The sequence below is a fragment of the Boeremia exigua genome (genome assembly GCF_020726555.1).
Source record: "Boeremia exigua strain MPI-SDFR-AT-0100 chromosome Unknown C7974scaffold_6, whole genome shotgun sequence".
Taxonomy (NCBI): domain Eukaryota; kingdom Fungi; phylum Ascomycota; class Dothideomycetes; order Pleosporales; family Didymellaceae; genus Boeremia; species Boeremia exigua.
Genome location: NW_025763523.1, coordinates 1,342,482 through 1,365,863, shown reverse-complemented (window position 1 = coordinate 1,365,863; position 23,382 = coordinate 1,342,482). Strand labels below are relative to the sequence as shown.

General features: G+C 51.7%; 9 protein-coding genes across 9 annotated transcripts; 4 read left to right on the top strand and 5 right to left on the bottom strand.

Annotated features, from left to right (window-relative positions):
• Positions 1–1,799: 1,799 nt before the first annotated feature.
• On the top strand, positions 1,800–2,864 carry C7974DRAFT_186417 (uncharacterized protein). Its single transcript, XM_046136493.1, has one exon. The coding sequence runs from the start codon at positions 2,015–2,017 to the stop codon at positions 2,576–2,578; it is 564 nt and encodes a 187-aa protein (XP_045997214.1). The 5' UTR covers positions 1,800–2,014; the 3' UTR covers positions 2,579–2,864.
• On the top strand, positions 2,865–4,014 carry C7974DRAFT_186418 (uncharacterized protein). The gene is made up of 2 exons (XM_046136494.1): positions 2,865–3,751; positions 3,813–4,014. The coding sequence occupies exon 1, from the start codon at positions 3,151–3,153 to the stop codon at positions 3,727–3,729; it is 579 nt and encodes a 192-aa protein (XP_045997213.1). The 5' UTR covers positions 2,865–3,150; the 3' UTR covers positions 3,730–3,751; positions 3,813–4,014.
• Positions 3,984–5,489, bottom strand: C7974DRAFT_454181 (rab-GTPase-TBC domain-containing protein). Its single transcript, XM_046145904.1, has one exon. The coding sequence runs from the start codon at positions 5,448–5,450 to the stop codon at positions 4,239–4,241; it is 1,212 nt and encodes a 403-aa protein (XP_045997212.1). The 5' UTR covers positions 5,451–5,489; the 3' UTR covers positions 3,984–4,238.
• Positions 5,490–6,318: 829 nt separating this feature from the next.
• C7974DRAFT_434010 (mono-functional DNA-alkylating methyl methanesulfonate N-term-domain-containing protein) lies at positions 6,319–10,762 on the top strand (the record flags this gene model as incomplete). The annotated part of the gene is made up of 5 exons (XM_046144961.1): positions 6,319–7,267; positions 7,316–7,586; positions 7,677–8,202; positions 8,261–9,768; positions 9,814–10,762. 5 exons carry the CDS (start codon positions 6,319–6,321, stop codon positions 10,760–10,762), a joined length of 4,203 nt encoding a protein of 1,400 aa, XP_045997211.1.
• A 446-nt stretch (positions 10,763–11,208) lies between these two features.
• C7974DRAFT_186385 (uncharacterized protein) lies at positions 11,209–12,128 on the bottom strand. The gene is made up of 3 exons (XM_046136491.1): positions 11,881–12,128; positions 11,325–11,818; positions 11,209–11,273 (listed from the first exon to the last, which is right to left on the bottom strand). Exons 2-3 carry the CDS (start codon positions 11,637–11,639, stop codon positions 11,256–11,258), a joined length of 333 nt encoding a protein of 110 aa, XP_045997210.1. The 5' UTR covers positions 11,640–11,818; positions 11,881–12,128; the 3' UTR covers positions 11,209–11,255.
• Positions 12,129–13,565: 1,437 nt separating this feature from the next.
• C7974DRAFT_186349 (transmembrane amino acid transporter protein-domain-containing protein) lies at positions 13,566–15,563 on the top strand. Its single transcript, XM_046136490.1, has 3 exons — positions 13,566–13,836; positions 13,889–14,342; positions 14,398–15,563. Exons 1-3 carry the CDS (start codon positions 13,675–13,677, stop codon positions 15,204–15,206), a joined length of 1,425 nt encoding a protein of 474 aa, XP_045997209.1. The 5' UTR covers positions 13,566–13,674; the 3' UTR covers positions 15,207–15,563.
• A 476-nt stretch (positions 15,564–16,039) lies between these two features.
• On the bottom strand, positions 16,040–16,971 carry C7974DRAFT_186346 (uncharacterized protein). Its single transcript, XM_046136489.1, has one exon. The coding sequence runs from the start codon at positions 16,907–16,909 to the stop codon at positions 16,070–16,072; it is 840 nt and encodes a 279-aa protein (XP_045997208.1). The 5' UTR covers positions 16,910–16,971; the 3' UTR covers positions 16,040–16,069.
• Positions 16,972–17,999: 1,028 nt separating this feature from the next.
• On the bottom strand, positions 18,000–20,137 carry C7974DRAFT_186331 (uncharacterized protein). The gene is made up of 4 exons (XM_046136488.1): positions 19,788–20,137; positions 19,601–19,736; positions 19,261–19,548; positions 18,000–19,213 (listed from the first exon to the last, which is right to left on the bottom strand). Exons 1-4 carry the CDS (start codon positions 19,908–19,910, stop codon positions 18,087–18,089), a joined length of 1,674 nt encoding a protein of 557 aa, XP_045997207.1. The 5' UTR covers positions 19,911–20,137; the 3' UTR covers positions 18,000–18,086.
• Positions 20,138–21,651: 1,514 nt separating this feature from the next.
• Positions 21,652–23,124, bottom strand: C7974DRAFT_186315 (uncharacterized protein). Its single transcript, XM_046136487.1, has 2 exons — positions 22,563–23,124; positions 21,652–22,511 (listed from the first exon to the last, which is right to left on the bottom strand). Exons 1-2 carry the CDS (start codon positions 22,828–22,830, stop codon positions 21,808–21,810), a joined length of 972 nt encoding a protein of 323 aa, XP_045997206.1. The 5' UTR covers positions 22,831–23,124; the 3' UTR covers positions 21,652–21,807.
• Positions 23,125–23,382: the final 258 nt, after the last annotated feature.

Sequence of the window (23,382 nt, the reverse complement as noted above, 5' to 3'; positions counted from 1 at the left end):
AGACGGTGAGCTTACACCGATTGAGGAACGTGGGTGGGAAGAAGACTTGGTTTGACTTTGGTGTCTTGTATTGGGTTGGGTCGGTGAACACACAGGCTGGACGGATTGGTTGGGTCGATCATTGCACATACAGGCGTTGCGAGAAAAGCGAGAGATCATCATAGCCACTCCTCATTTCATTATCTGTCACGACAGGAGTTATTGTACACCTCCTTCCGATTGTCGACCAGCTTCTACGCAAAGTCATTTAATGTACCTTACGAATCGAATCCACGGTTCATTCGCACCCTGATACCACCTGCATTACCACGGCACCCGTAGTCCCCCCCAGGGCCCTTGCTGCTGACCCTCATATGGCGGCCCAAGCCCTGAGCTCTCATACTTATAGGCAATGCAAGTATGCGGTTGGCTCGTTGGAGTGATGCGTGTCCCCGTGCAATTCGGCTCGCTCCAGCGAACAACGAGGACATTCGACATCATACTACGTGGAAAGAAGGTTTTTCCAGAACCATTGAAACAGTAAGGCGCGTGCGGTGAAGTTCCAGTGGGGCGTGAGCCGCCGCAATTTGCAGCGGAGTATCTGTCTCTGTTGCGTTGTTTCAGCCGAGTTTCCGAAGCACTATTGGGCTAGAATAAAGTGCGGGCTGTGGATGGAGGTAGTCGACGTCTTACAAAGTCCATGAGAAGACGGCATGAAGAGATGTTAGAATGATGAACAGCACATCGCGTTGGAATGCATGTGGAAATGTGTGGTAGCGGATGCCGATAGGGCTGCATATCCAGCATTAGAGGTACAAAGTTCTCCTCTATTCTAAGTACGAGCATGCGCTAGTTGTTGAGCAGGCTTACATAGGTATTGCCCCCTCCCATCGATATTGCGAACTGTTGTGCGTCATCTAATTTCCTAAATCAGTTTGGACATTTGCCTAAACACCTTCTGTCTTCTATCTTCGTACTCGATGTTCGTAGGATTTGCCCTTTCATTTCTGCTCCAATATTTCGCAGAACCCATGCACTGATTGCAGTCAATTACTTGAAGCAAGCCCATCAGATCCTGGTCCCTGTAGCGACATTCCAGCACTGTCGATCCTGGAGTTCATGTCGCACACGTCTCAAGTAACCATCCCTTGTTTGATACACCGTAACTGGTGCTGGGTGAATACCTTAGAATCAGCATGGCAGAGTGACAGGACTCAGATGCGAGGAAGTCAAATGACGAGGAGGATTAAGGAGGTTGGCGCACGCTGACATCAGAAAGATACATTTGGTTGAGTCTGGACCGAGTACGAGCTCCGATGGATCCTTCTGAACATGGCTGTCCATATTGTCGGGTACTTTGTGTGTCACATTGGAGCTTTGAATCCACTGCCTAATACCACCTACGTCAGACTTTCGAGGTAGGTAGGGCGACTTTGCGCATGGTGATCCCCAAACACAGTAATTGTTTTGGACCCTTTGCCTCCTAGAACGATGGCACGTTCAACTTACAGTAGAACACCTGAATACGACTCGAGTGCGGGTCGAACAATCCACTTCGCCAATCTTCACCACTCCTAGCGCAACTTAGGCGCCTCGACAGTACAACACTTATCATCGTACATGGATCGCTGCGAGTTAGCCGTTGCGGTCGCGTGAATCGGGTTGAATCGCCGATTGAGCACCGAGAGAACTGCCCGAATGGGCTGCTAGCTCCGTTGTTCAGGGTCCAGGCCGACGTCAGTCGCCAAGGATGCTGTCATACGGTGAATGCGATAGCAATAAAGACCATGATGGCACATCGCGAATGAGTCTAATCACGAGACTGATCATTAGCTTTCTCATTACAACTCGTAAGTACAGCATCTTTTTTGTTCTGAAGTGGAGTCCATCCATGTCATTTCTTTTCTAGCTGTTGCCTCAGCTTCGTTGTAAAGAACAAGAACTAGCATGCACTTGTTTGTACCGATCACTTGATTCAACCTTGCCTTAATATATCCATACACATTCTGACAACCTCGGGCGCAGTAAACCGACCATGACTTCGTCATTAGGCCTTCCGCAGCCCGATACTGGATTTGGAGACCCAACACCGTCTGGCCTCACACCGAACACACGCTCCGAAGCCGAAGCCATCTTCTTTGAAAATGCGACTAGGCAGACAGAGTCTGCGGCACCGGATCAATCCGTAATCGCCGATGAAGCACGCAAAGCATACCGACGACCTGATATGATACGTGCAAGCTCCGCCAACTACGAACGGGCTCTACGATTGGCACATGTACAGAGTTCTGCCTCTTCAGACCTACCCGCGAACGGGGAACCTTCCGACAATATTACCGGCCTCTCTACTGTCGCTTCCCCACCACAAACATCCCCGTTCCCTGCGCCTGGTCAAGGTGTTGTACCTGACTACAGCGGGGTCGGCTTGAGCCGTGGCGATTCCTTGAAGAAAACGCGATCGAGGGGCCTGAGTCTTGGGGCTCTTGCTCAGCAGCAAAGCTGGAACGAACAAGACTACAAAAGACTATACAATGCCGATCTGATGAGCGAGGTCAAACACAACCCTGGATACGATTCGGGCACCGAGAGCAAGTCTTGATCTTCCAGACACTAGCTACTTCTCGAACTCGGCCTAAGTCCATCATAAGATTTACGACGAATTTCGTTTGCTACCGGTTGTATTTTTGAGCGCATCTTGTGATGCAATATACATATGGCGTTATGAGGCACCTGGGATATGGCTCAAACGCTGCGGGACAGCTCAAGTATTCCTAACAATGGTTTGTTCAGCTCTGAAATTGATAAAGGTGCATCTACATCTGTTACTTGAACGCTTTGCGCTTCAAATCGCACGATGGTGTCAATCACATATTTTCTGTCTCAAGCTTCAATTTGATGCTGTGCTATGCTACTGATTAGCAATGCCTTACACTCTCCTAATCCTGATGTTCATGTGGAGCGCAGAACTTATACCGCTCGTCGCTCACTCATTCCGTTTCTGACCTTTACGTCATCGACGAACGCTGTCGCACAGCGCGTTCACTTACCTCGACCTCTTTGTTGAATAAGCTCACTACACCTCCCGTACACCCTTTCGTACACTTCTCTGTGTTTATTCTCCTCAACACTACTTCTTCAGTAACATAGGAAAGCTACTCCACCAGTCTCAACATGCAGTCTTTCCGAGTTGCCCTTATGCTGTTGACCCTGCCGACAGTCCTTGCCGCTGCTGCAGTTGGTTGCTCGCTTGGTGCTAACAAGTGCGACGACACGAACACTCTGGCCTTACTCTGCGACAGTCACGGCTGGAAGGTCATTGAGACCTGCTACACAGCGGGTGCCTGCCATGTCGGTCCTGCGGGCAACGTATTCTGCGACAAGCCGATCGAATGCACTCCTGCAACATCCCAGTGCGACGCTTCCAACTACGTCTCCATGGTCTGCAACCAACACGGCTTCTGGGACGTTGCCCGCAAGTGCGCCAAGCCTGGCTGCTGCGAGGTTCAGAATGGCAAGGCTGGTTGCAAGGCCGCATGTGGTATTGGCCTGAAGCCACCGAGCGTCCGCTCTGCTTTCACAGATGATGCGAAGCTTGGAGCGTACTGCAGCGTCGTCGGTGAGCGCTACTGCGATGCCAATCACGACTGTATCTTCAAGTGCAGCAGCAATCACGCCTTACTCAAAGAATATTGTTGCACTGGCAGGAAGTGCTATTACAATAACGCCTCGCTCGAACCTTACTGTGCTTGAGTGGCCCAGCATTGTCATGAGAGTGAGTGGCGTCTTTTGTACAGATCCCACGCCTTGCCGTCACTGAGCTGACTTGATCGTAGATCTCGTGCTGTGGCACAGAGTAGCAAAGATGAGAGCTCGGCACCTCAAACAGTTTGTGGCATCGTCGGCAAGACGACATGTTCACACTAGCGGGAGGCTCGAAAGCGGATTGGCATGTCTACGCCACAAAGATAGGTGGTTGGGGTAATGCCATACATGATGCATTGTAATCACAGGGAGACTTTATGTCAAGACTGATGATGTGCGTTGGTGATATCTCTACTACGTAGGTGTATCGAGGATGGTCATGACGCTGCTGTCTATGCGCTCACTCAATTAACAAGTGTTCTAGGGTAACGTAGGTATAGTGTTCCTGGTAGTATTATCTTTTGTGGCTCTCGTAAACGCCACAGTGACAGGTGAGCAGGTTCCTTGTAGCACTCCCGGCTCGCCGTCCACCGCCTGCCATGCTGTAAACGCCAAATTCAATTAGCAACGAATCGTTGCACGATACGGCTCAGATATCCAAACAAAGGGGGTTTCGATGTGTCTGGGTTCAAGTCCTTGCCAAGCCAGAGGGCATATGCACCAACAAGAACGGCGAGCCCAACGGCTCCATAGCGACGGTAGTACCATACGCGCAGGCGTGCGTGCTTGATACTCTTGGTGACTTGGCGGCGAAGGTTCTTTTGGTATTGCTGTCTGCGGACCTCTTTCTCTTGCTGAGCAAAGTAGCGCTCGCCGTCTTCGAGTGTCAGGCGTTGTATGTCTGCGAGGGTGGCTGAAGTCTTGAGCACGCTCGACGACGAGATGCGCCACCACTCCCAGCTGGCTAGTGAATCGGGCGGCAGGGCCGCGTACAGCTCTTTGGCGCGCGCAATGTGGAACTCGATGTCGAAGGGGTCGGGCAGCTTGCTCAGCATGACATGCAGTATGTCGTCGTCCTCGTGGGGGATGTCCAGCAGCTCGTCCCGGCGGGAGAGGGCCACGGCGGCGAAGAAGTACAGAGGCATGACGGTGTGTTGGGTCAGGAAGAAGTCGAACAGGCGCGTAATGTCCCTGTACTCTTGTATGTTGTGGGCGAACATGGTGATGGTGCCGGCCAGGGCAAAGGTCGCGGAGCTCTCGGGCAGGTGGGCGTACAGCTCCGGGTCAGCGGCGCGCAGCAGGGGCCGCAGCAGCTCGAGCTGGGCGATGGCCGGCTCAATGGACGAGAGCATGAAGTCGCGGATGCGCAGCAGGCTCAGGCGGGCGGCGGCGGGCGCGGCGGCGCGGGGGCCAAGGACGAGGTAGACGACCTGCACGATGTCATGGTAGCCCTGGAAGTACGACAGGGCGGGGTGGCGGCGCAGCACGTCGAGGATGACGGCGGACAGCTCCTGCTTGCGGCGGGCGAGCTCTGGTTTTGAGTCGGGCGGGTAGTAGACAAAGGCCCTGTTGACGTCGAGGTCGACCTGGGCTTCTTCGGCGTGGGCGGCCAGGTCCTGCCACGGCGTCTCGGGGGGCTGCGCGTCTGCGCACCCAAGCAGCAGCGGCCAGGCGGTGCGCCGCAGGCTGTCGCTCAGCAGGCCGTGGGTGCTCGCCGCCAGTTCCACCAGCGCCGCGACGTCGCGCGCCGCGCAGGCCGTGGCGACCAGGGCGCGCTTGGCCTCGAGGGCCGGCGAGAGGGCGGAGGGGGAGGGGCTGCGAGAAGCCATGCCCAGGTCTCCTACATGTCGGTGGACGTGGCCGACGTGACGCGCCCCGCCCCACGTCGACGCGAAACCGCGACCTGCCCGCGAGGCGAGCTAGCCTTGAGGCGAGACCCCGCGTCCATGTCACGTGCCCTGCCACCGCCCGCCCACCTGCATGCTGGAGGTACCTGTGTCAGCTCAGTGTGTCCAGGCAGCGCTGCCCCTCTGCCCTTCGAGACGCCGGCCCTGCGCCCACGGCCAGCTCGAGTGCGCCGCTCAGTCTGCACAGGCTGCAGAGTCTGCAGAGTCTGCACCCTCTGCACCTCGAGGCGCCGCACTGCAGCCTGCACGCCTGTACTGATTCTGCAGCGCTGCAGGCGCCCCGCCCGTCCGCGCCCACCCTCCCCACTGTGCATGCAGGGAGCCACGGCACCGAACCAGCAACACCGCCGTCTTCGCCCCCAGCTCCCCTCCCGGACGCGCCCTAGCCAGATCTTGCATGGACTGCACCCACGGCCGGTCGCCCAAACCCGCCAATCTAGGCCGCCAGCTCACCGAGATCGTGCTATCGATCCCCTGCATGATCTCGCTATCGAGATCCGTCGGCCTCTAGCATCGATCTCTCGCCTGACATCTGCGCCGCTGCCGTCTTGTGCCGTTCTGCAGAGGCATGTAGCCGCCCTGTTATATTGGCCTGTGTTGTCAAGGCCTCGTTCATCACTGACCAGCGCCTCTCTTGCCCGTTTGCCCGTTTCTTCACCCCCCGCAAAACTCTCACTGGCCCGCTGTCTCTGCTGCCCTGCTGTCGCCCGCCGTCTAGCGTCACGGTGCGAACCCCCGCAAACGCTATCCTTGACCAGACCCTTTGGGGTCGCTGGGAGCAAGTCCCGCCATGAACCATCAGGTCCAGGGCCTGGTACTTGTCAATAATGAATGGGTGTCGAGACCGCTTGACGTCTATCAGATCATGGCACGCGCGCAGCAGCATGACATCGAGATGCGGGAACCGCTCGTCAAGCCTGCCCCTCACCCGCATGTGCCTGGCTACGGCGTTTTGTCGAGAACATTGTTCCCCAGTCCTCTTTTCAAATTCATCCTCCCCGCAAACATACGTCACAAGGACCTCAACGACATTGTGCTTGTAGGTGAAGACTCAATACAGCTGAACGAGATATGTGATCACGGTCGACTTCGCCGTGTCGCTGCCAGGTCAAACCTCAATGGCCGTGTTCTCACAGCCCGAGTCTTTGGCGACCCTCGCGAGGTTCGCATCAACACAAGCTTAGGCAGCCCCCTTCCAAAGAAGACCACGTTGCAAAGAAGCAGACTGTCGGCCACAGAGCATGGCGATCAGCACTTGCCCCCAGAAGTCATCGTTCTTACCCTTACATCGCGGACATTGATGTTCTTATGGGCTCAGCACAGTGCAACAGTGCAATCTGTCTTCCGACACAAGACCATCAAACTTCCCGCGGGGTCTTCCCGTTTCGATCGCCTCGGACAATACCTCGCCATAGATCCAAAGCGTCGCGCCATAGCTGTGGCTGCCTTTGAAGGGCGGTTCCTGCTGTACAAAACAAAGTCTATGCATCTGTGGCGTGATGAGTTCCGAACTGGCGCCGATACAACTCCAATCGAAGACGAACGCATCATTCCAATCGAGGGCCGCATAATGCACATGGAATTCCTCTCTTCGTCCCTCGGCAAGGATGATCATCATGTGGTTCTTCTGTTCATCGTTGTGCATCAAGGCTGGACGAAACTGACCTGCTTTGACTGGGATTGCAGGTATGATCTCAGCACAGCGACCGCACGCACAGAACGAGTAGCAGTGGATTTGGGTGCGTGGGCGACCGAACTTTGACCAAATTCGCAAATCAGACTAACAGTTTCAGATGATCAGAACCCGTCTTTACTAATTCCTCTTAAGCGAAGCCCTGATTTCTTGTTAGTCTTCGATACACACATCTCCGCTTACAAGGACGTACTGTCCGGTGCTCCACAACGAACGGCAATCCCAATCCCCAGTCATATACTACCGTCACTCCATCCTGGCGACAGCACACACCGGCCGCAATGGGTGCAATGGGACAGGACCACCCGAAACCCTGATTTCCCGAAGGAGTCCTTCTACATTGCGCGAGAAGATGGCCGAGTCATGTACGCGGAACAGGGGCCGGCAGGAGCAGTAGACATGGATGATGCAGGCGAATGGCCCTATCGAATCGACAAGGCATTTGCCTGCGTCAGTGTTGACAATTCTGAGTTTTCACAGTCTTATCCAGACGTGCTCATGGCAGGGGCCGCCGGGAACGATGGGCTGTTGTGCAAGGTTGGCGCCTGGCCAACAGAATACTCATATACGAGCAACTATCCTACCATGAATCAGTTCACGTATGTGGAATCGATGCCGAACTGGACCCCGCTCACAGGACTTTGTATTACGGATCTTCCCGGAATTCGAGCTCCAAATGAGCGCGAGCGCTCTGCGTTGTTTATAGCCAATGGAGTCGCGCCCCACGGGCAAGTGTCAGAACTTCGACATGGGTTACGCGCACTCATTGACGGGTCTTTCAGCGGTATCAATGGCTGTAACGGTCTGTGGGTGCTCTACACTGCGAGCCAGACTGTTGACTTTGGAGGTAAGACTGCCAGGCAACATTTCGCTTTAATGGTTGTTTCCGTACCCTCGGAGACTCTTCTATTCCGCTTTGTTCGCACACAACCAGAAGCCCATGGCGATTTCACCGGTGCGTGGGATGATGGAGTCTGGGATGTGACTCAGCTCCCAACCGAGGACGAGCCTATGGACGATGGCATCACACGAACCGCAGAAAACTATCTCGGCCTGCATTCTGTCAGAATGCTTTTCGATGCAGATCACTCGCATAAATGCGCAAATACTTGTGGCGCCAGGCCTGGCTCTGAAAGACAAAATTGACTTCTCGACACCGATCCTACTTGCGGCATCAAGGCCAGGGTTCCCATTTTTTGCATTTGCCTTCAAAGATACCGGCAAGACTTACTTGGACATCATCACAGTACTGGAAGATGGTACATTCGCGAAGCGCGGAGAAGTACAATCACGCCACGCAATAAGTGCCGACCCTTCATGTATTGAGATCCTTGTTATCGATGGGAATCCCCACATCTTTGTTGGGACGCTTGATTCAAAAGTGACGCTCTTCCAAGTCTCCTCAGAAAACACACTGCTTTTGGTGTTCCAGTCATCCCTCGATACAGTCTCAGCCGGGCAATCACGCACGCTTTGTGAGCGCGCCGTGGTATTGACGCTCGACAAGGACGAAGTCCTAGTATGCACTACCCGTGACGGACTTCTGCTGAGCCAGCACATGCCTTGTTTCAATGCAGAAGCCCAAACACTGCCTTTCGGCGATACGGGACGATCATCTGGGACTGCCGTTCCCACAGTCCTTTCAGAGTGGACTATCTTGAGGATGGGCTCAACTTCAGCAAAAATATACATGAGCTCCACTGATGAAGCAGCCGCATTTGTATCATGCGGGTCTGACTTCTGTCAAGTCCGCTTATCTGCAAAAACGTCTTCAGCCCTAGAAATTGACTCAATCTGGTTTACCAACCGGGCTAACCCAGGATACCATCAACATTCGATTACAGCAGCATATCAGTTACCTTACGTTTCGGGTACACAAGCATCGTTGGAAAGGAACCTTGGTGGGTTTCTTTTCGTCGTATCGGGTGACCAGATGCTCTACACGCAACTCGATGCGGACATTGAACGGCCAAATGACTCTTCCCATCCGCACCATAGAACGGATTCAATGATCTTACCACGCAAACTCATTACAGGCGCAAAGCCTACGTATGTCGCGTATCTACCGGGCCCGCGAAAGATGCTTGTAGCCACGACAGAAGCCAAAGAAGAGGCTGCACCGCCGCAAGGATATCGGGTGATACACTCAAGTCTGAGTCTTCTCAATGCACATGATGACAAACCCCTGGACGAACTCGAAATCAAGCAAGAAGTGGGCGTCGAGCTCATCAATCGGTTGGTCGTTGCTCAATATGATCTCAGTCACGCAGAGCGCGTGTACTCGATTGCCGATTGGCCGTTTGAAGATGACCGAGGCAAAAAATACAACTTGGTCATCGTGGGTACTGGCATCAGAGATGAGTCTGGTAAAGAAGGAGGAAGAAGGTTGATCTTCAATTTGGGACAGCGGGGATCCAAATTGTTGTTGCAAAAGGAGTCGACATATCCTCATCCGGTCTATTGCATAGCTATGTTTGACAGACGCGCTACTGTCAGTGTTGTCGGAAAGTTGCTGCAATTCGACGAGTACGATGTAGGACTGGGCAGGTAAGTTATGACTATGTTAATTATGATTTTGTCTAATCTACAAAGGTGGTCCAACCGCGGAAGTATAGAACTACCATCGCCGGGTATACACATATCCATATCCAGACAAAACGTCTATGTTTCGACATTGCAACACTCTCATCTTTGTTACGAAGTTACTCGGAGGTTTGGCAGCTCGAAAATCGATTTCAAGCAGCTGTTTGCCGATAGTCGTGAACGGTCATGCAGCCATCACCTCGCCCTTCGCAACGACGATCTTCAAAGAGACACCAGAGTGGCAGATGAGTCACTGGTTCTACTCACGGACAAGAAAACAGCTACAGTGGCTGGTCTGTACAGCTCTGGTGAGAAAACATTCAAAAACACCGCGGTGACTTTGTTCGAGGCGTGTCTACCCCGCACAGTCATTCGCTTACAGCGTGGAGACATTCGGCCACCCTGGCGTAAACCACCTCGCTTTACTGACCCGTCCGAAAAGAGCACAGGGGTGCTTATTGACGACATCTTCGGTGCCTGTTCCGACGGCACCGTCTATGCGTTTTCAATCCTGTTGAAACCAGCCTGTCACATTCTGCGCTTGTTGCAGAACATCATTCAAATCAAGCAAAGCCGCGATCCAGCCAATCACTTCACCATCATCAAGCATCGAAGCGGTGACATTTTCAACGTACTGATGAACGGCGCAGACGGAGCGCAAGATTGCGCAATTCGCGCTAGAGATATCGATCCAAGACAGCAAGAGCGTGGAGCGGCCGGCGCCAGGAACAATCACATAGATGGAGATGTACTTCTCATGTTCTTCGAACAAGGCGGTGATTTGGGAGACCTCTTCTCACAAGACGTAGATACTGATGTACCTGCACTGTTTATGGAGCTTGGAAGAGTGCTACTATCGCACAGAAGTTCTCATCTGCGGCACCCACATGGCGAATGGACTGATATTCTATTCGGCGTCAAGGAATGGATAGATGAGGTACTAATGCCTCTACTCTAGGTAGCGTGTCTGTTCTCAAACCACAAAATAGTTAATCGAAGAAAAGCAAGGGATTGATTGAAACAGCGACTAGCGTATGTGATCAGATTGAATATAAGTAACCGACTGTCCGAAAGGTACCTCGACAGATAAAATCGATCACTCAATCTTGCACCTCATCATCAGCTATTCAAGTCTTTTAGCTTTCCACACATTGCAAGCAATGTCGGAACCACACACGCTTCAACACATGCGGCTATCTGGCCGTAACACAGGGCAGCGATGGTTTAGCTGTGGGCGGCTGCAAGTTTACAACCTGCTGCGAGCAGTGCGAAATCTGCGAAGAGTAAAGTCATCAGCTCTACTGGGAGCAAAACCAGGGTCTCTAAGGCGATATAACAGCTCGAGAACGTCATTGTAGAAGCCAGGAAGGAGCTCCACGCTCGCCGCGCAAGAACTACTGATAATGAGGAGGCATCAACCGGCGATCGTACTTTCCTTGAAGGCACGACGATCACAGGAGGTGACGATTCTATCGAGTGAGTCAGCGACGCTCATGTTTAACGGCTGAAACCTCACTTACCAGAAGGATAACTGTCCAGAACATGACCAAGTACCACAAGTACCACTCTCCGCATCTGGTTGATCGGTCACTGCGAGATTTAGGATGACGGATACCTCGCAGTCTATCGAGCAAGGGCATCGTGATAAAGGCGTAGAATGGTGCAAGTGCGAACAGGAAAGCCTCCTTGAACCGTTGGTCTGTGTCTGCCTCGACCGTGAAGAAGCGCATAGAAGATGGTATGTGAAGAATCTCGGCCTCGATGCGGGACACTTCAAAGGCAAGCCATTCCATGGCAGTCTCGAAGAGCGATGGAGCTAGGTGGAGCAAAGACATCTTCAACAGAAGTTGAGTGTGTTAAACCGTGGTGGTGGATGTTAGTCCCGAATTATTTCAAGTCGTGGTAAGAATTGAACATTGGTCCGCGCAAGCAATCCACCGGCCTGATCCAGACTAGCAGGGCAGAGACCCTGATGCTCTCATACTTTTCGTTACTGAGTGAATCACTTACTAGGCTTTTGAGCAACAATCCGTCAGCACATCAGGTAGGTGCGATACGGTTGATGTGGAGGCTTACCCAAAACGTTACTACGAACAGCAAATCCCATTAACCCCCATGATAGCCTGGAGAAATCTACTTGTCTCTAATTTTTTCGCTCGGTGACAGAAAATACGGTAAGAGCATTCGCAATGCAATGAATCTCACAAGCGATGTGCGAACGCCTCAGGCACGCTAGGCACGTCGATCCACTTTTCTTGTTTGTGAGGCTCTCTGCGGAACGGCACGAGATCGCAGAATGTACACTATAGGTTTAGTCGTTTGATTCACTTATCTGTTCTGCAGCCTTGGAACTTCAGAGTGTACTGCCGGCAACGCATTGCGGTCTAGGTATTGTACACGCCGTATCGGCACTCAGCTCGCCACGAGAGCCAATCAGTAATCTTTCCATCACCCTCGGCAATTCAAAAGCTTGTTATCGCCATGCCCGCAAAGCTTGCCAATGCTTCGCACCCATGGGCAACTTCGAGAATAGTGCAGGTTTGACCAAATCTGACCGTACACAACCCGTGTCAGTAGCCCATACGCAGTCACGCACGCATGCGCAGTGCCATCGCTAGCGATCAGGAGGCGCTGGCCCGACCCCCAACCAGCCTTCCCTCTCAAAAGCCGTCGACGTCAAGGCTCTAGTGACCAGAACCCTGCAAGCCGCAAGACGCCGTGCCGCGTCACTTCGATAAGCATTCCATCGGATGCAACAGAGACACAAATGCTCCTCACCCTGGAACTTGACATTATTAGCTTCGCCGCAAGATCTTGCAACCCTCTACTGTGCTGTCGGGAAAGAAAAGTTCAGTATGCGCATTTGAAAAAACCTTGCTGTGTTACAGGGGGTATAGTACCTGGCATAACACCGCAGGCTGCCCCGGAAGAGACCAGCGCAATTGCTTACAGGATAGGTGCGCATAAAATGGTAATAGACCCATCAGCTGGAAATGACGAGGGCTTGGATTGGCTGACAGATCCCTCACAACACTGTCGAGGCAGCCCTAAAGAAAGCCCGGTCTCGCATGACGTAGGTTGTAATTTGTATCGGCCGAGAATGGTATGATCTTGCATATGTATCTGCGCTTTTCAGGGATATGCTTTGCATCCGTTCGTCGCTCAGCCTGCTGTACAGGGGGGCTTATTCCTCCGACCGATAGCTCATGGGTAACCCTTGAGAGTTTGGCCAATCTAGGACAGCTACACCACTCTCCTAGAGCTTTTGACTTGCTGGATGCATGCCGCGCCGGCACATTGTATCATCCCGACGTGCCCACCCCACGTATTCCTTCCGTGGCGCTGTAGCGCGAAATCCCGCGACCCAAACTTTATCAAAGTCTCCTTCTTTCTCTTATCTGCGACCCGCTTTTCAAGAACGAGCCGTAAGCACTTGCGGTACCTGCGAGAGAGGAGTGAGTCTGCGATGCACCGAATATCTACGCACCTTAGAACAGGGCTTCGTGAACAATATCAGCAAATTCAGATCTTTCAAAGTCACCGGAAACACTCCCGCAGGTGGCGGTTTCCCCGCATGGCGCCTCACGAATCCGGGGCTGTTAGTGTGAGACCCACACTGACATGCAATGACCATGCTGGTACAGTATGGTAGCGCGATTTCGGCGTCAATCCACCCTGCGCTCCTGACATATGCGATTCTCAATCGCGCTCCACTAGCGGGCTTCAAGCTTTGGGTAGTCCATAAAGACTCCATGGATTGCCCCTCTTTGGCGAGCAAGCGCGGGCAGCTGCTTCTTTTGTTCTCATACTCCTCTCACTATTGTTGTGGTTGTCTAGCGTCTTAGACACGTTATTCATCCTGCGTCGACCATGACCGACTATAAAGACCCGTATACCGACCCGGAAAAGAGCAACTATGACGACAACGGTATCCTTCCGACTACGTCTGTTCAGCATGGCACACACCGACGTGTCTCTATCACAGATGCTGTATTTGGAGAAATCAGCGAAGACGGCCCTAACTACCGCGCCGTACGTGCACGCCCACTACCTAACTACTCCAACAATGCGCTAATATCAGCAGGTCGGTTGGAAAGGTACAGCTGTGCTCATGCTGAAAACACAAATTGGACTTGGTGTTCTTTCTATTCCAGCGGTCTTCCACAGCCTTGGGTTGATTCCTGGTGTGATCATCATCCTAATCATCGCGGTCATGACCAGCTGGTCGAATTACATCGTCGGTGTGTTTAAATTGGCACATCCTGATGTCTACGGTATCGACGACGTCGGTCGGAAGCTTTTTGGTCGCATTGGTTACGAAATCTTCGGCGTAACCTTTGCGTTGTACTGGATTTTCGTTGCTGGATCTGGAATGTTGGGCATATCCACTGCGCTGAACGCTCTCTCATCTCACGGCGCTTGCACTGCTATCTTCGTCGCTGTCGCCGCCATCGCTGGTTTCGGTTTGGGTAGCATCCAGACACTTGGCAAAATATCATGGCTCGCGTGGATCGGGGTGGTAAGCATCCTTAGCTCAAGTAAGCTCACCATGCTTCTCCAAACTTTCGATGTATCGCAACTAATGTCATGTAGTCTTGATCCTGACGGTGGCTGTTGGATTACAAGATCGTCCCGCAGACGCACCCGTCACTGCCGGTCCTTGGAAATCTGATTACGAGTTGTTTGGCTCTCCCACGGCTGCGGATGCATTCGCCTCGATCTCTTCCATCGTCTTCGCATACGCAGGAACTCCAGCATTTTTCAATATCGTTTCAGAGATGCGCGAGCCGCGCCATTACACCAGAGCCCTGATCATCTGCCAGAGCACAATGACAGCAGTCTACATAGCTATTGGTTGTGTAGTCTACTACTTCTGCGGTTCTTTCGTATCCTCTCCAGCTCTAGGTTCTGCGGGCCATACGATGAAGAAGATCTGCTATGGTATTGCTCTTCCCGGCTTACTCGTCAGCACAACATTGTTCGTGCATTTTGCGGCCAAATACTTCTTCATGCGTATCCTACGGGGATCTCAGCATTTGACACGAAACACTCCAACTCACTGGATGACCTGGATTGGTTGCACTGCTGGTAACGCTATTGTCGCGTATATCATCGCTAGTGCCATCCCCGTTTTCGGCGGACTCGTGTCTCTTGTTGGTGCTCTCCTTGGCACTGTCATGTGCATCCAACCCATGGGTTGCATGTGGCTCTATGATCATTGGCGTGATGCCAGAACAGGCAAGTGGATGTTCATGGTGGGCTGGTGCGCGTTTATGATCATCGGTGGTTGGTTTTTGACCATAGCCGGTACATACGGATCTGTTGTTGGCATTATCAATAGCTACAATGCTTCTGGTGGATCTTCCGCCTGGTCTTGTGCTGACAACTCGAATTCATCATAAGATTGATGGGCGATGAAGAAAATGACGCATCTATCTTTAGCATGTACATGTCATTCGTTATTTCGCTAGGGGAGGTTGAAGAACAACAATACTGATGGATCTGAGCACACGCATTATACCGCTACTGCCACTCGAAGGGAAGAGCAGAAACCGTATACAAGTCAACCTAGATCACAATATCAAAATTCCCCGCCCAAGCTTGATGACGCATCCACGCCCAAGGTTGGATGTGTGGGTTACGATCGTTTTTTAAGTCTATTGTGCTACCTGAGGACCAACATAAGAGACTCAATGTGCATAGATTGAGAACATATTACCTTATTTTGACATGGCCTACAGAAATCGTGATTTGACGACTCGGTACAGCCTGGTGATAATGGAAACACAGGTATCCGCTGCACTGATACGGCCTCAAAAGTGGAGAAACGTCGCTCCAGTATCAGAGTAATCACGTTTTGAAGATCGAAAGGCCGTAGACATCTCAGAATTCTGCGGCCACGCACAACCTGCGCGGCACGCCAATGCAGTCCGTCAGCGTCAGGCTCGCAACAATGCATGTACGCATGCAATGTGGTCTTATGCTTCTCATCATCCGTAGCCTTGCGATTCATTCTTTCAAATCTTACACAGAAACCATGACACTTATTCTTCAAGCTGAGATGTATGCTGATTTTCCAGCAGGGGTCTTGCCACAAGGCATATGTAACGCCCATGCCAGCTACTATCAGCGAACATGTTCTCAGAGTGAATTGGGCACCAGATCTGGTTTCCGCAGTCTCATCGATGCAAGTATATCTAGCTAAGCTTGGTTTGTAATTACAGAGAAGACGTATATTGACACTAAAACACATCACATCGAGTTTTCATGACCCGCCTTCAAACACCTCAGAAAATGCATCGAGATTTTCTTTTCCCGACGGTCCAGAAGCATAGACTGCAAAAACAATCGTGTCGAACCATCCTTTGAACTCATCCTTTTCAATGACGCTCTTCATCTCCCGAGCAACGGCGTACGGCGGGCACCCATAAGCACCACAGCCCATTGCCCCAAGCACCAACTTGGTAAGGCCATTAGTCGCCGCTAACCTTAGTATCAGTAGAATCTTTTCTTGCAAATCGTGTAGATTAGATGCATCCGCAAACTCTTTCCTGTCCTCCGTCAACACGGGCCAACATGGCGCAGCCACTGTTATTACGGTCACCACGTGCTGTTGCTCACGTGGCAGATCAACAAGGTCGCGATCCAGAGTGTCTTTGAAGACCACAACCCCAGGCGAAATGATACCGGCACAAGACCCTGGCCCAGTGTTTGGAAATGGGTACCACTTCGGGTTCAGAGTAGCGTACAGAGTTGAAGAGTAGCAGAGAGCCTCTTCCTGTGTCTTGGACAGTGTGTAGCGCCAGCCACCACCGGGTTCTTGATCGCTGGCTAGGTTCAGAACCCCGATCTTCGCCAGGTCGGGGCTGCCGGCCTGACGATCTAACGTCCGCGCAAGGGCGAATGCGTCGCTGTTATGGACTTCAAAGGGCTTTCTATCGAGACCGGGATACCGAGGATCTGACTTGTCGAGAGGACTAAGCTGTGCTGGGATGAATTTGCTGTCGAAAGAACAGCCTTCTTCGGCCCCTCTTGATGCGACAATTGCCGGGGTCCGTCTGAGCGTGTCTTCGCACGCCTGGCGGCGTTCTGCAATATTCAGCATTTTCACCTAGCGATGAGTTGATAAACGGAAGGATTGATGTGGCAGGAAGTCAAAGTTTGGTGGCATTGTCTTATGTACACATGGTTGCCTACGCAGCGCGAGTGGATGCATAATCACGTGACTACCATATCTGTCCTAGGCACCCTAGTCTAGGTATTCGCCATCCGGCACCCATCACAATGTCATCCTTGCTCCTGAATTAATTGCAAATGGACCACTTATAACTAGAGACAGCGTGAGGCTGGCAGTTATGATGCGACGACTTCCTGGGCACTTACCTAAGGAGGTAGTCCGTCTTTGATGCCCGGGTACCTGGGCTACCTTAAGTAAGCCCCTCAAGTAAGCAGATATGTCCTATTCGGTGCACGTTCTATCTTGCCTGCAGCATGCGAAGCAGGTAGCACGTTAGTGTCAAACACTGGAACGAGTACGGCTGAACTCGATCGGATGCAACTGCACCGCGCGAATGCGGAGATTCGATGCCTGTAGTGTTTCAGCTCGCACCAATCACTCAAGAGGTGTAAAGTAATGCACATGTATGTCGACCCTGACGCATAATCACGGAAACGATCGATTCTTATAGTATTCTATTGCCGTTACTGGGACCATGGTTCCCAAGTTCTCGAGCAACGCTGATTGGAACTGGAGATGGGCAGGACCGTAGCTGATAGACTTGTCCATATTAACCAGGCGCTTCGTAGCCAAAACCCTTTGATCAAAGACACTGGATAGTGCTTGTGGAACACCGAATGCAACTCCACAGAAGAACGGCGTCAGCCGTTGTGTGTACCAGCAGCTGAGACATTCTCTCCGTACCACGAATATATTGACTTAGCAACGTCCTACAAATCAAGCGTCTGCTCCATGAGCAATTTAACCGAACAGAGAATCATGTCGCACGTGCATGCCACTATCTGCACGGTGCTGAGCACTCCTCGTCGATGAGCATGATAGTTCATCGTAAATCTCGGTAAGGAGCTGCACTGTGGAGGCTTGGAGTACATGGGTGGCCGTATCGGTCTTGCGAAGGCTGCGCACCACGATGCCTAGCAGGTTACTTCATACGAGATATGTCCCCATAGGTTTCGTTGTGGTACAAGCCACGGATAGCTGGATGTTGCCTTTCTGTTGAGGAAACAAACAACTTCGGGTATCTGAAACATGTTGCATTTTGATGTCACACCATGTCTTTCTCCTGGTGCGACCATTGTGCAGATGGCGTTTTATGATACCTGGAGACGTCATGTGCCGAGAATGATCCTTCTGGTATGCACCCAATTTGTGGAAGTGCAGTAATCTGATCATTGTCGCCGCTACAACTTCTGCACGAGGAATTCGTATAACGATGTGATCTACTCGACATGTTGCCCATCTCTAATTGCTCAGAAATGCCGTCGTTTTTCCCTTCTTGATACGGAGGCCGAGTGACAGCAACACCAGCTTCGCTATAGTTGCTCATCGCCGATTCGAGTCGTCGACTTCCGCTCCGTAAATTGGAAAATTGGGACGGTTGTGCGGAGCTACGATTCCAGAAAGCGCTCATGAAGCTGCCTCGTACACCTGGGCCCAGGGTCAATGGTTCCAGATCTTTTCCAGTGCTTTCGTTCGAAACATTGGTACTATTGACCGAGATATCAATCCAGGATGACGGTTTTTTCCACTTCCGCTGTTCGGGTGGACGCTCCTGTTGTGGACGAGGAGTAGGATTGCTCTTTCCCCGCGATGGGTGTGTGATATTGGACAAGAATTCTACGACCTGTTTTGGCAGTACCCTGACTAGAAGGATGCGAATTGAGGGCAAGGATACGCATAGAAAGCCAGCTGCTAGCTCCAGTTCGGTCCAGATGGTGATGGGGACGTAGTCCCAGGATGGGTCGATTGAAATCTTGAACGTACTTAACGATGGCAACCGCATGATGGTTGCGATGCAGCCAAAAGTACCAATGACGAACATGAATCCAACAGCGATCTTTCGATAGCGCTTCATTTGGAGGTTGCGGATAAAGGCTAGTGGTAATACCAGAAGTATGAGATCCTGAACAATGGCGGACGCTGAATTGGCATATGCTGCAGCTTGAATGTCGATGCATTTGCCCTTGATGTCGCGGTTCCAAAACGAAGGTATGGGATTGCATGCGCAGATGGCGATGAAGAAGATGACTAGGCTGTTGATAATCAGATATACAAGAAAGACGAACGCTGTTATCCGAAACCTTGGGGTTTTGAAAATTTCAAGATAGAACAAGACTAGGGAGATCTTGATCATGCATAGGATGATAACGTATGTCGACCAGGAAATATACACTGACAGTCATTAGTTTTCATTGTTGGTGTCGCTAACAATGACCTACAATTCCGTAAAATGGGAAGCAGCTTGCCATCCTCAAGGTTCCATAAGTGCTCGCCAAAGCCCTTCTGAGACATATCGAGGACGCATCCTAGTGGTATCGCCGTCAAGAACAGAGCAGCAACGACCATGGCATCGTCCCAAGCCAGTCTTTGAGAAACTGCCTTTCCGGCTATTCTCAGGACAACAGAGATAAAAGCAATTGAGTAAACAATGCTTGTATATAGGATTACTTGTTGCACTTTTGACTCTTCGGAGAGATGACAGAGGTCAGACTGAACGCGCGAAGTGTCTTCATGGTATAGTTAGCTCATGATGGCTCTTCAAATGCATTATGATTTTACCCAATGAATCTTGCATGGTGCAGTTGGACAGCAAACATGCAGCCAGCTGGTGTTCGAGGGAGTCGCTGGCACAGATGCACTCAATGTCGGTTGGTGCGCATCCACTCGCTGGGAGCACGAGAAAGAGACATCTAAGCTGTATGATTTCAGCGCGGTTCGTTTGTTGGATTGGGGAAACATAACATACACCACATGCTGGAATGTCAGCAACGGTAAGCGTCGTTGAGTCTGATTGAGGTTTCCCCAACACTCCGATACTGAAGAACGCCAACAGACACAGGAGCGCTGCGACCAGCGACCGTACACCCATGATGCCGAAGGTTTCTTCTCGAAAGCGAAGAGGGAAGCATCGAAATGTGTCATGTAGCAGGTATAGCCATTAAGAGAGGACAAGCGGATGCATTCAAGCGTCAGAGTCGGGAAACCATTCCTGAACCTTATCGGAGGCCCTGTCAACCTGAGTTTAAAATCTGTAAATCCGTGCTATAACGGCTCCATGGCGAGTCAGAAATCGATGTGATCTCGCCATGAGGTGTTATTCGTCCTGCCGAGAACATTAATCACACCTGGCGAACCATTTTCAAGCGTCGGAAAATAAAACCTACCTAAGGTATCTGGATGAACCTTGCTGGCGGTCTGGAGTATCTCTTGTAGCGAACGTGCCAGTTCTGCTGGGCTTTGGACCAAACTTGCAGTCGCCGCCGATCTGAGTAGGTCTAACGAACAAACCATTGCCACAAGCTCAACGCTACAATGCCTATCTAGTCAGAGCGTCCCCTGTAGGTTTGCAGCTTCCGTTGATCGGATACCATCATTCGCCACTAGCTGTTGCTTCTCGAACTTCAACGCGCGGAGTTTGGTCAGTCCGTCGCGACTAGCTCCGTGGCCGTCCCGCGGAGACGGGGGTGCAGCTGAGCTATGGATATAGCTCCGGATCAACATCGGGTTTCGGCGCCCGTAGGTACAACCAAGCAGGATAGCAAGTTGGGCGTCATAATAATCGGCGAAGGTGCGCTTCCGTCTTGGTGAGCAGGATACTGACTGGCCCATCAAGTGCGCAACACGAAGCTCACAAGGGCGTTACGCAAAGTCTTGTATGTCGAGCAAGCGAGGGACACCAGGATGCTGGGCCAGTACGCAACACATAACATTGGGAACTGTTACGTGCGTCGTGCAGGCTGCAGGTGCGAACCTGTCGATCACGCTCGCAGGATTTGGCGCGGTCGGGAGGAGTGGGCCGCCACCAGGAGCTCGCGCTAGAGTCTCAGAATCTGGCCCCGCAAAACTTTGTCCCTGAACGCTAAGGCACTTGGCCTCTCTCATGCCGAGCTACGATCTTCCTTCTTGAGTGCTACTCTTGCTAAGCCTACTCAAGCACATGCCTATACTCCGTGCAGCGAACCCGAACAATCCTCCAGAAACATGGGTGGCTAGATTGACTTGGAAGAGAGTGTCAAGTTATAGTATGCTTGAGAAATACACATGCTTCAAGTAGTCGTCGGAACTTGCACAAGCGTGGCACATGCACATTCAAAACCTGTTTTGTTCTGACTGCCAGTCTGCCTAGAGATGCAGACTGGACTTTCTAAGATTGGTTAAGCAGCTTCAGAAACAAATGCATAGCATGTAGATGCGGATGAGTATGAGGAGGATGTGACTAAAGGTGTCCTCTTAAGGACACAAAGTGTTGCAGAAACGTCCGCACAACATCATCACATATTCGAGCCTGAGTTCACCGTCCAACGCGAGCATGGGGAGGAAATGACTCTCATGATTGCATATTGTAAATTTTGTTCCGTCACTTTTCCAATGATCCTAGCCGACTTCATCGCGAAAAAAATGGCATCTGTAATAGGGAATTGTTGAAAAGCACGGTTATTCATAACGCCATGCATAATGGACCGCTTCGTGAGTGGGAATAAGCCTATCAGAGCGAGACTTCCAACGTCGGGCACGTCGCACCACCGATCTGCGGAGATCCGACCCAATTGACATGACTGAAGCAGGGAGGAGGTCAATGCACGTTGATGTAAGACGGAGGGGAATGAGCTTTGAAAGAAAATAGAGTCAAGTCAGGGTATCGGGGTAAGTGTGTCTTCACGATGGGACAAGCGCTGGACGCTTCCACACCTAATCGGAATAGCGACTGCGTCGTGGAGAAGTCAATGTCGAGACACGTCACGGTCCGCCAGGGCTCCGAGAACGGTTCAAGTACTGGCAAAGACTTCAATGACAGCGCTGAAGCCAAGATTATGACCGCGGCTCTTCTTGCGTTCGCGGGAATTGTCGACCGTCGTCTCGTGATCGTCGTCGTCGTCGCCGACGTCTCTCTTGCGCTTATGAGCATCAGATCTGTCCAACTCGGACTCCAAACGCCAGGTCTCAAGGTCGAAATCAAATATCCAGTTTTCTTTGGCGGCCGTGCTACGCACCGTGTGGGATGGCTTGACCATATGGAAGACTTTACCGTCGAAGGGGAAGACTTTCGTGACGCGCGACTCAAGAATCCGGCCCAGCGCAAGCCACTCATAGTTGTGTCCGTCTGCTGCGATCGTCCTCCTTCTTGAATGGGTTTTAGGTCCTTGCACCAGGTTGGATTTGCGCAGTTCTTTGATGCAGACAAACAAGTCTGCGTGAGAAGCTATGAGCTGCTCTGACGAAATAGAGGAGGTAGTCGTAGGACGGACGGAGCTATGCACCCAGATTGGTATATCAACCTGACGGGTCGTGACGCTGTATAGCAGGCGTTTTCCATAATGTTTATCTTTAATCACGATCTCCCACACTGATCGACAAGTTGCATGAACAGTGGCCGGAATCAGATCGGCGGTGCTGATTTGTGCAATAGTGACACGCTGGCCGATCCTTTGACTTTCGTCATAATGAAACAAGGCGCGTCGTTTTGCATGCGCTACATCGTTGTCAGACGTGAAAAGGCGATATATTAGGTGACGACACTTACAAAGCTCGTCGAACATGGAGATCCAGGCTGAAGGATCTTTCTTCTTGTTCCACACCAAATGTCGCTCAATGCCCTCCTTCGTGACTTTTTCGCTGAAGGTGGGGTTCCCGACCGTTTGGAATGCATTGCCGTCACGGAGTATGAGGTTTTCATTTTCCCGATGTCGCACATGAGTGTCTTTGCTGACCCGCGAACTGAGAGTTGCGGACAACTCATAGAAGGTTCTATACAAGGCAGGCGGGAGTATGTTACTCTTTCCGTAAGTCATACCACGTAAACTCTCTTGGGTTCCAGCGAATGTGCTGCACACCGTGAGTACTGAGTTCCAGCTCACGTGTAACCCACTTACATCCTGATGGGATCCAAAAGCTCCGAATATATCTCTTCATCTTCAGGCTTGATTCGTTTATTCTTACAGTCTGCCGCAGTGCTGTGCAGAGGGCAACGATGACTGCTATCAGGGCGCACCACTCGACTCACCTTGGGTGCTTGTGGGGCCCTGCTGGAGCTTGTCTGTTGCGTCGGCTCTTGAATCTCCCCGGTCGTAGACGGAGTAGCTGACGTTGCCTCGACTGTACCAATGTGATCGGAGTTTGTAGGACTGTCGGGAGGAGTTTGGTCCGTCATAATACTATTCTGATTGGGGGTTGGTGCTGTAGAGGAAGTGACGTTGATAGGTAGCGGGTGTAAGTCATATACAGGGTATATGTGCTACTGATGGTCCGGCACAGGTGAGATAGTAGTGAGAGACAGCAAGGGCAGTGAGAGGGGCAGACGGGCGCATCTGGCCAGTGACGCGGGCAGGTAATAGAGCCCGAAG

Bases quoted from the DNA above. Each gene is read 5' to 3' on its own strand.
- C7974DRAFT_186417 (XM_046136493.1), top strand. From the start codon at position 2,015: ATGACTTCGTCATTAGGCCTTCCGCAGCCCGATACTGGATTTGGAGAC.
- C7974DRAFT_186418 (XM_046136494.1), top strand. From the start codon at position 3,151: ATGCAGTCTTTCCGAGTTGCCCTTATGCTGTTGACCCTGCCGACAGTC.
- C7974DRAFT_454181 (XM_046145904.1), bottom strand. From the start codon at position 5,450: ATGGCTTCTCGCAGCCCCTCCCCCTCCGCCCTCTCGCCGGCCCTCGAG.
- C7974DRAFT_186385 (XM_046136491.1), bottom strand. From the start codon at position 11,639: ATGTCTTTGCTCCACCTAGCTCCATCGCTCTTCGAGACTGCCATGGAA.
- C7974DRAFT_186349 (XM_046136490.1), top strand. From the start codon at position 13,675: ATGACCGACTATAAAGACCCGTATACCGACCCGGAAAAGAGCAACTAT. The intron at 13,837-13,888 runs GTACGTGCACGC...TAATATCAGCAG, and splicing joins ACGGCCCTAACTACCGCGCC to GTCGGTTGGAAAGGTACAGC. The intron at 14,343-14,397 runs GTAAGCTCACCA...AATGTCATGTAG, and splicing joins GGTAAGCATCCTTAGCTCAA to TCTTGATCCTGACGGTGGCT.
- C7974DRAFT_186346 (XM_046136489.1), bottom strand. From the start codon at position 16,909: ATGCTGAATATTGCAGAACGCCGCCAGGCGTGCGAAGACACGCTCAGA.
- C7974DRAFT_186331 (XM_046136488.1), bottom strand. From the start codon at position 19,910: ATGGGTGTACGGTCGCTGGTCGCAGCGCTCCTGTGTCTGTTGGCGTTC. The intron at 19,737-19,787 runs GTATGTTATGTT...GAAATCATACAG, and splicing joins CTGACATTCCAGCATGTGGT to CTTAGATGTCTCTTTCTCGT. The intron at 19,214-19,260 runs GTAGGTCATTGT...AATGACTGTCAG, and splicing joins GCTTCCCATTTTACGGAATT to TGTATATTTCCTGGTCGACA.
- C7974DRAFT_186315 (XM_046136487.1), bottom strand. From the start codon at position 22,830: ATGACTTACGGAAAGAGTAACATACTCCCGCCTGCCTTGTATAGAACC. The intron at 22,512-22,562 runs GTAAGTGTCGTC...ACAACGATGTAG, and splicing joins CTCCATGTTCGACGAGCTTT to CGCATGCAAAACGACGCGCC.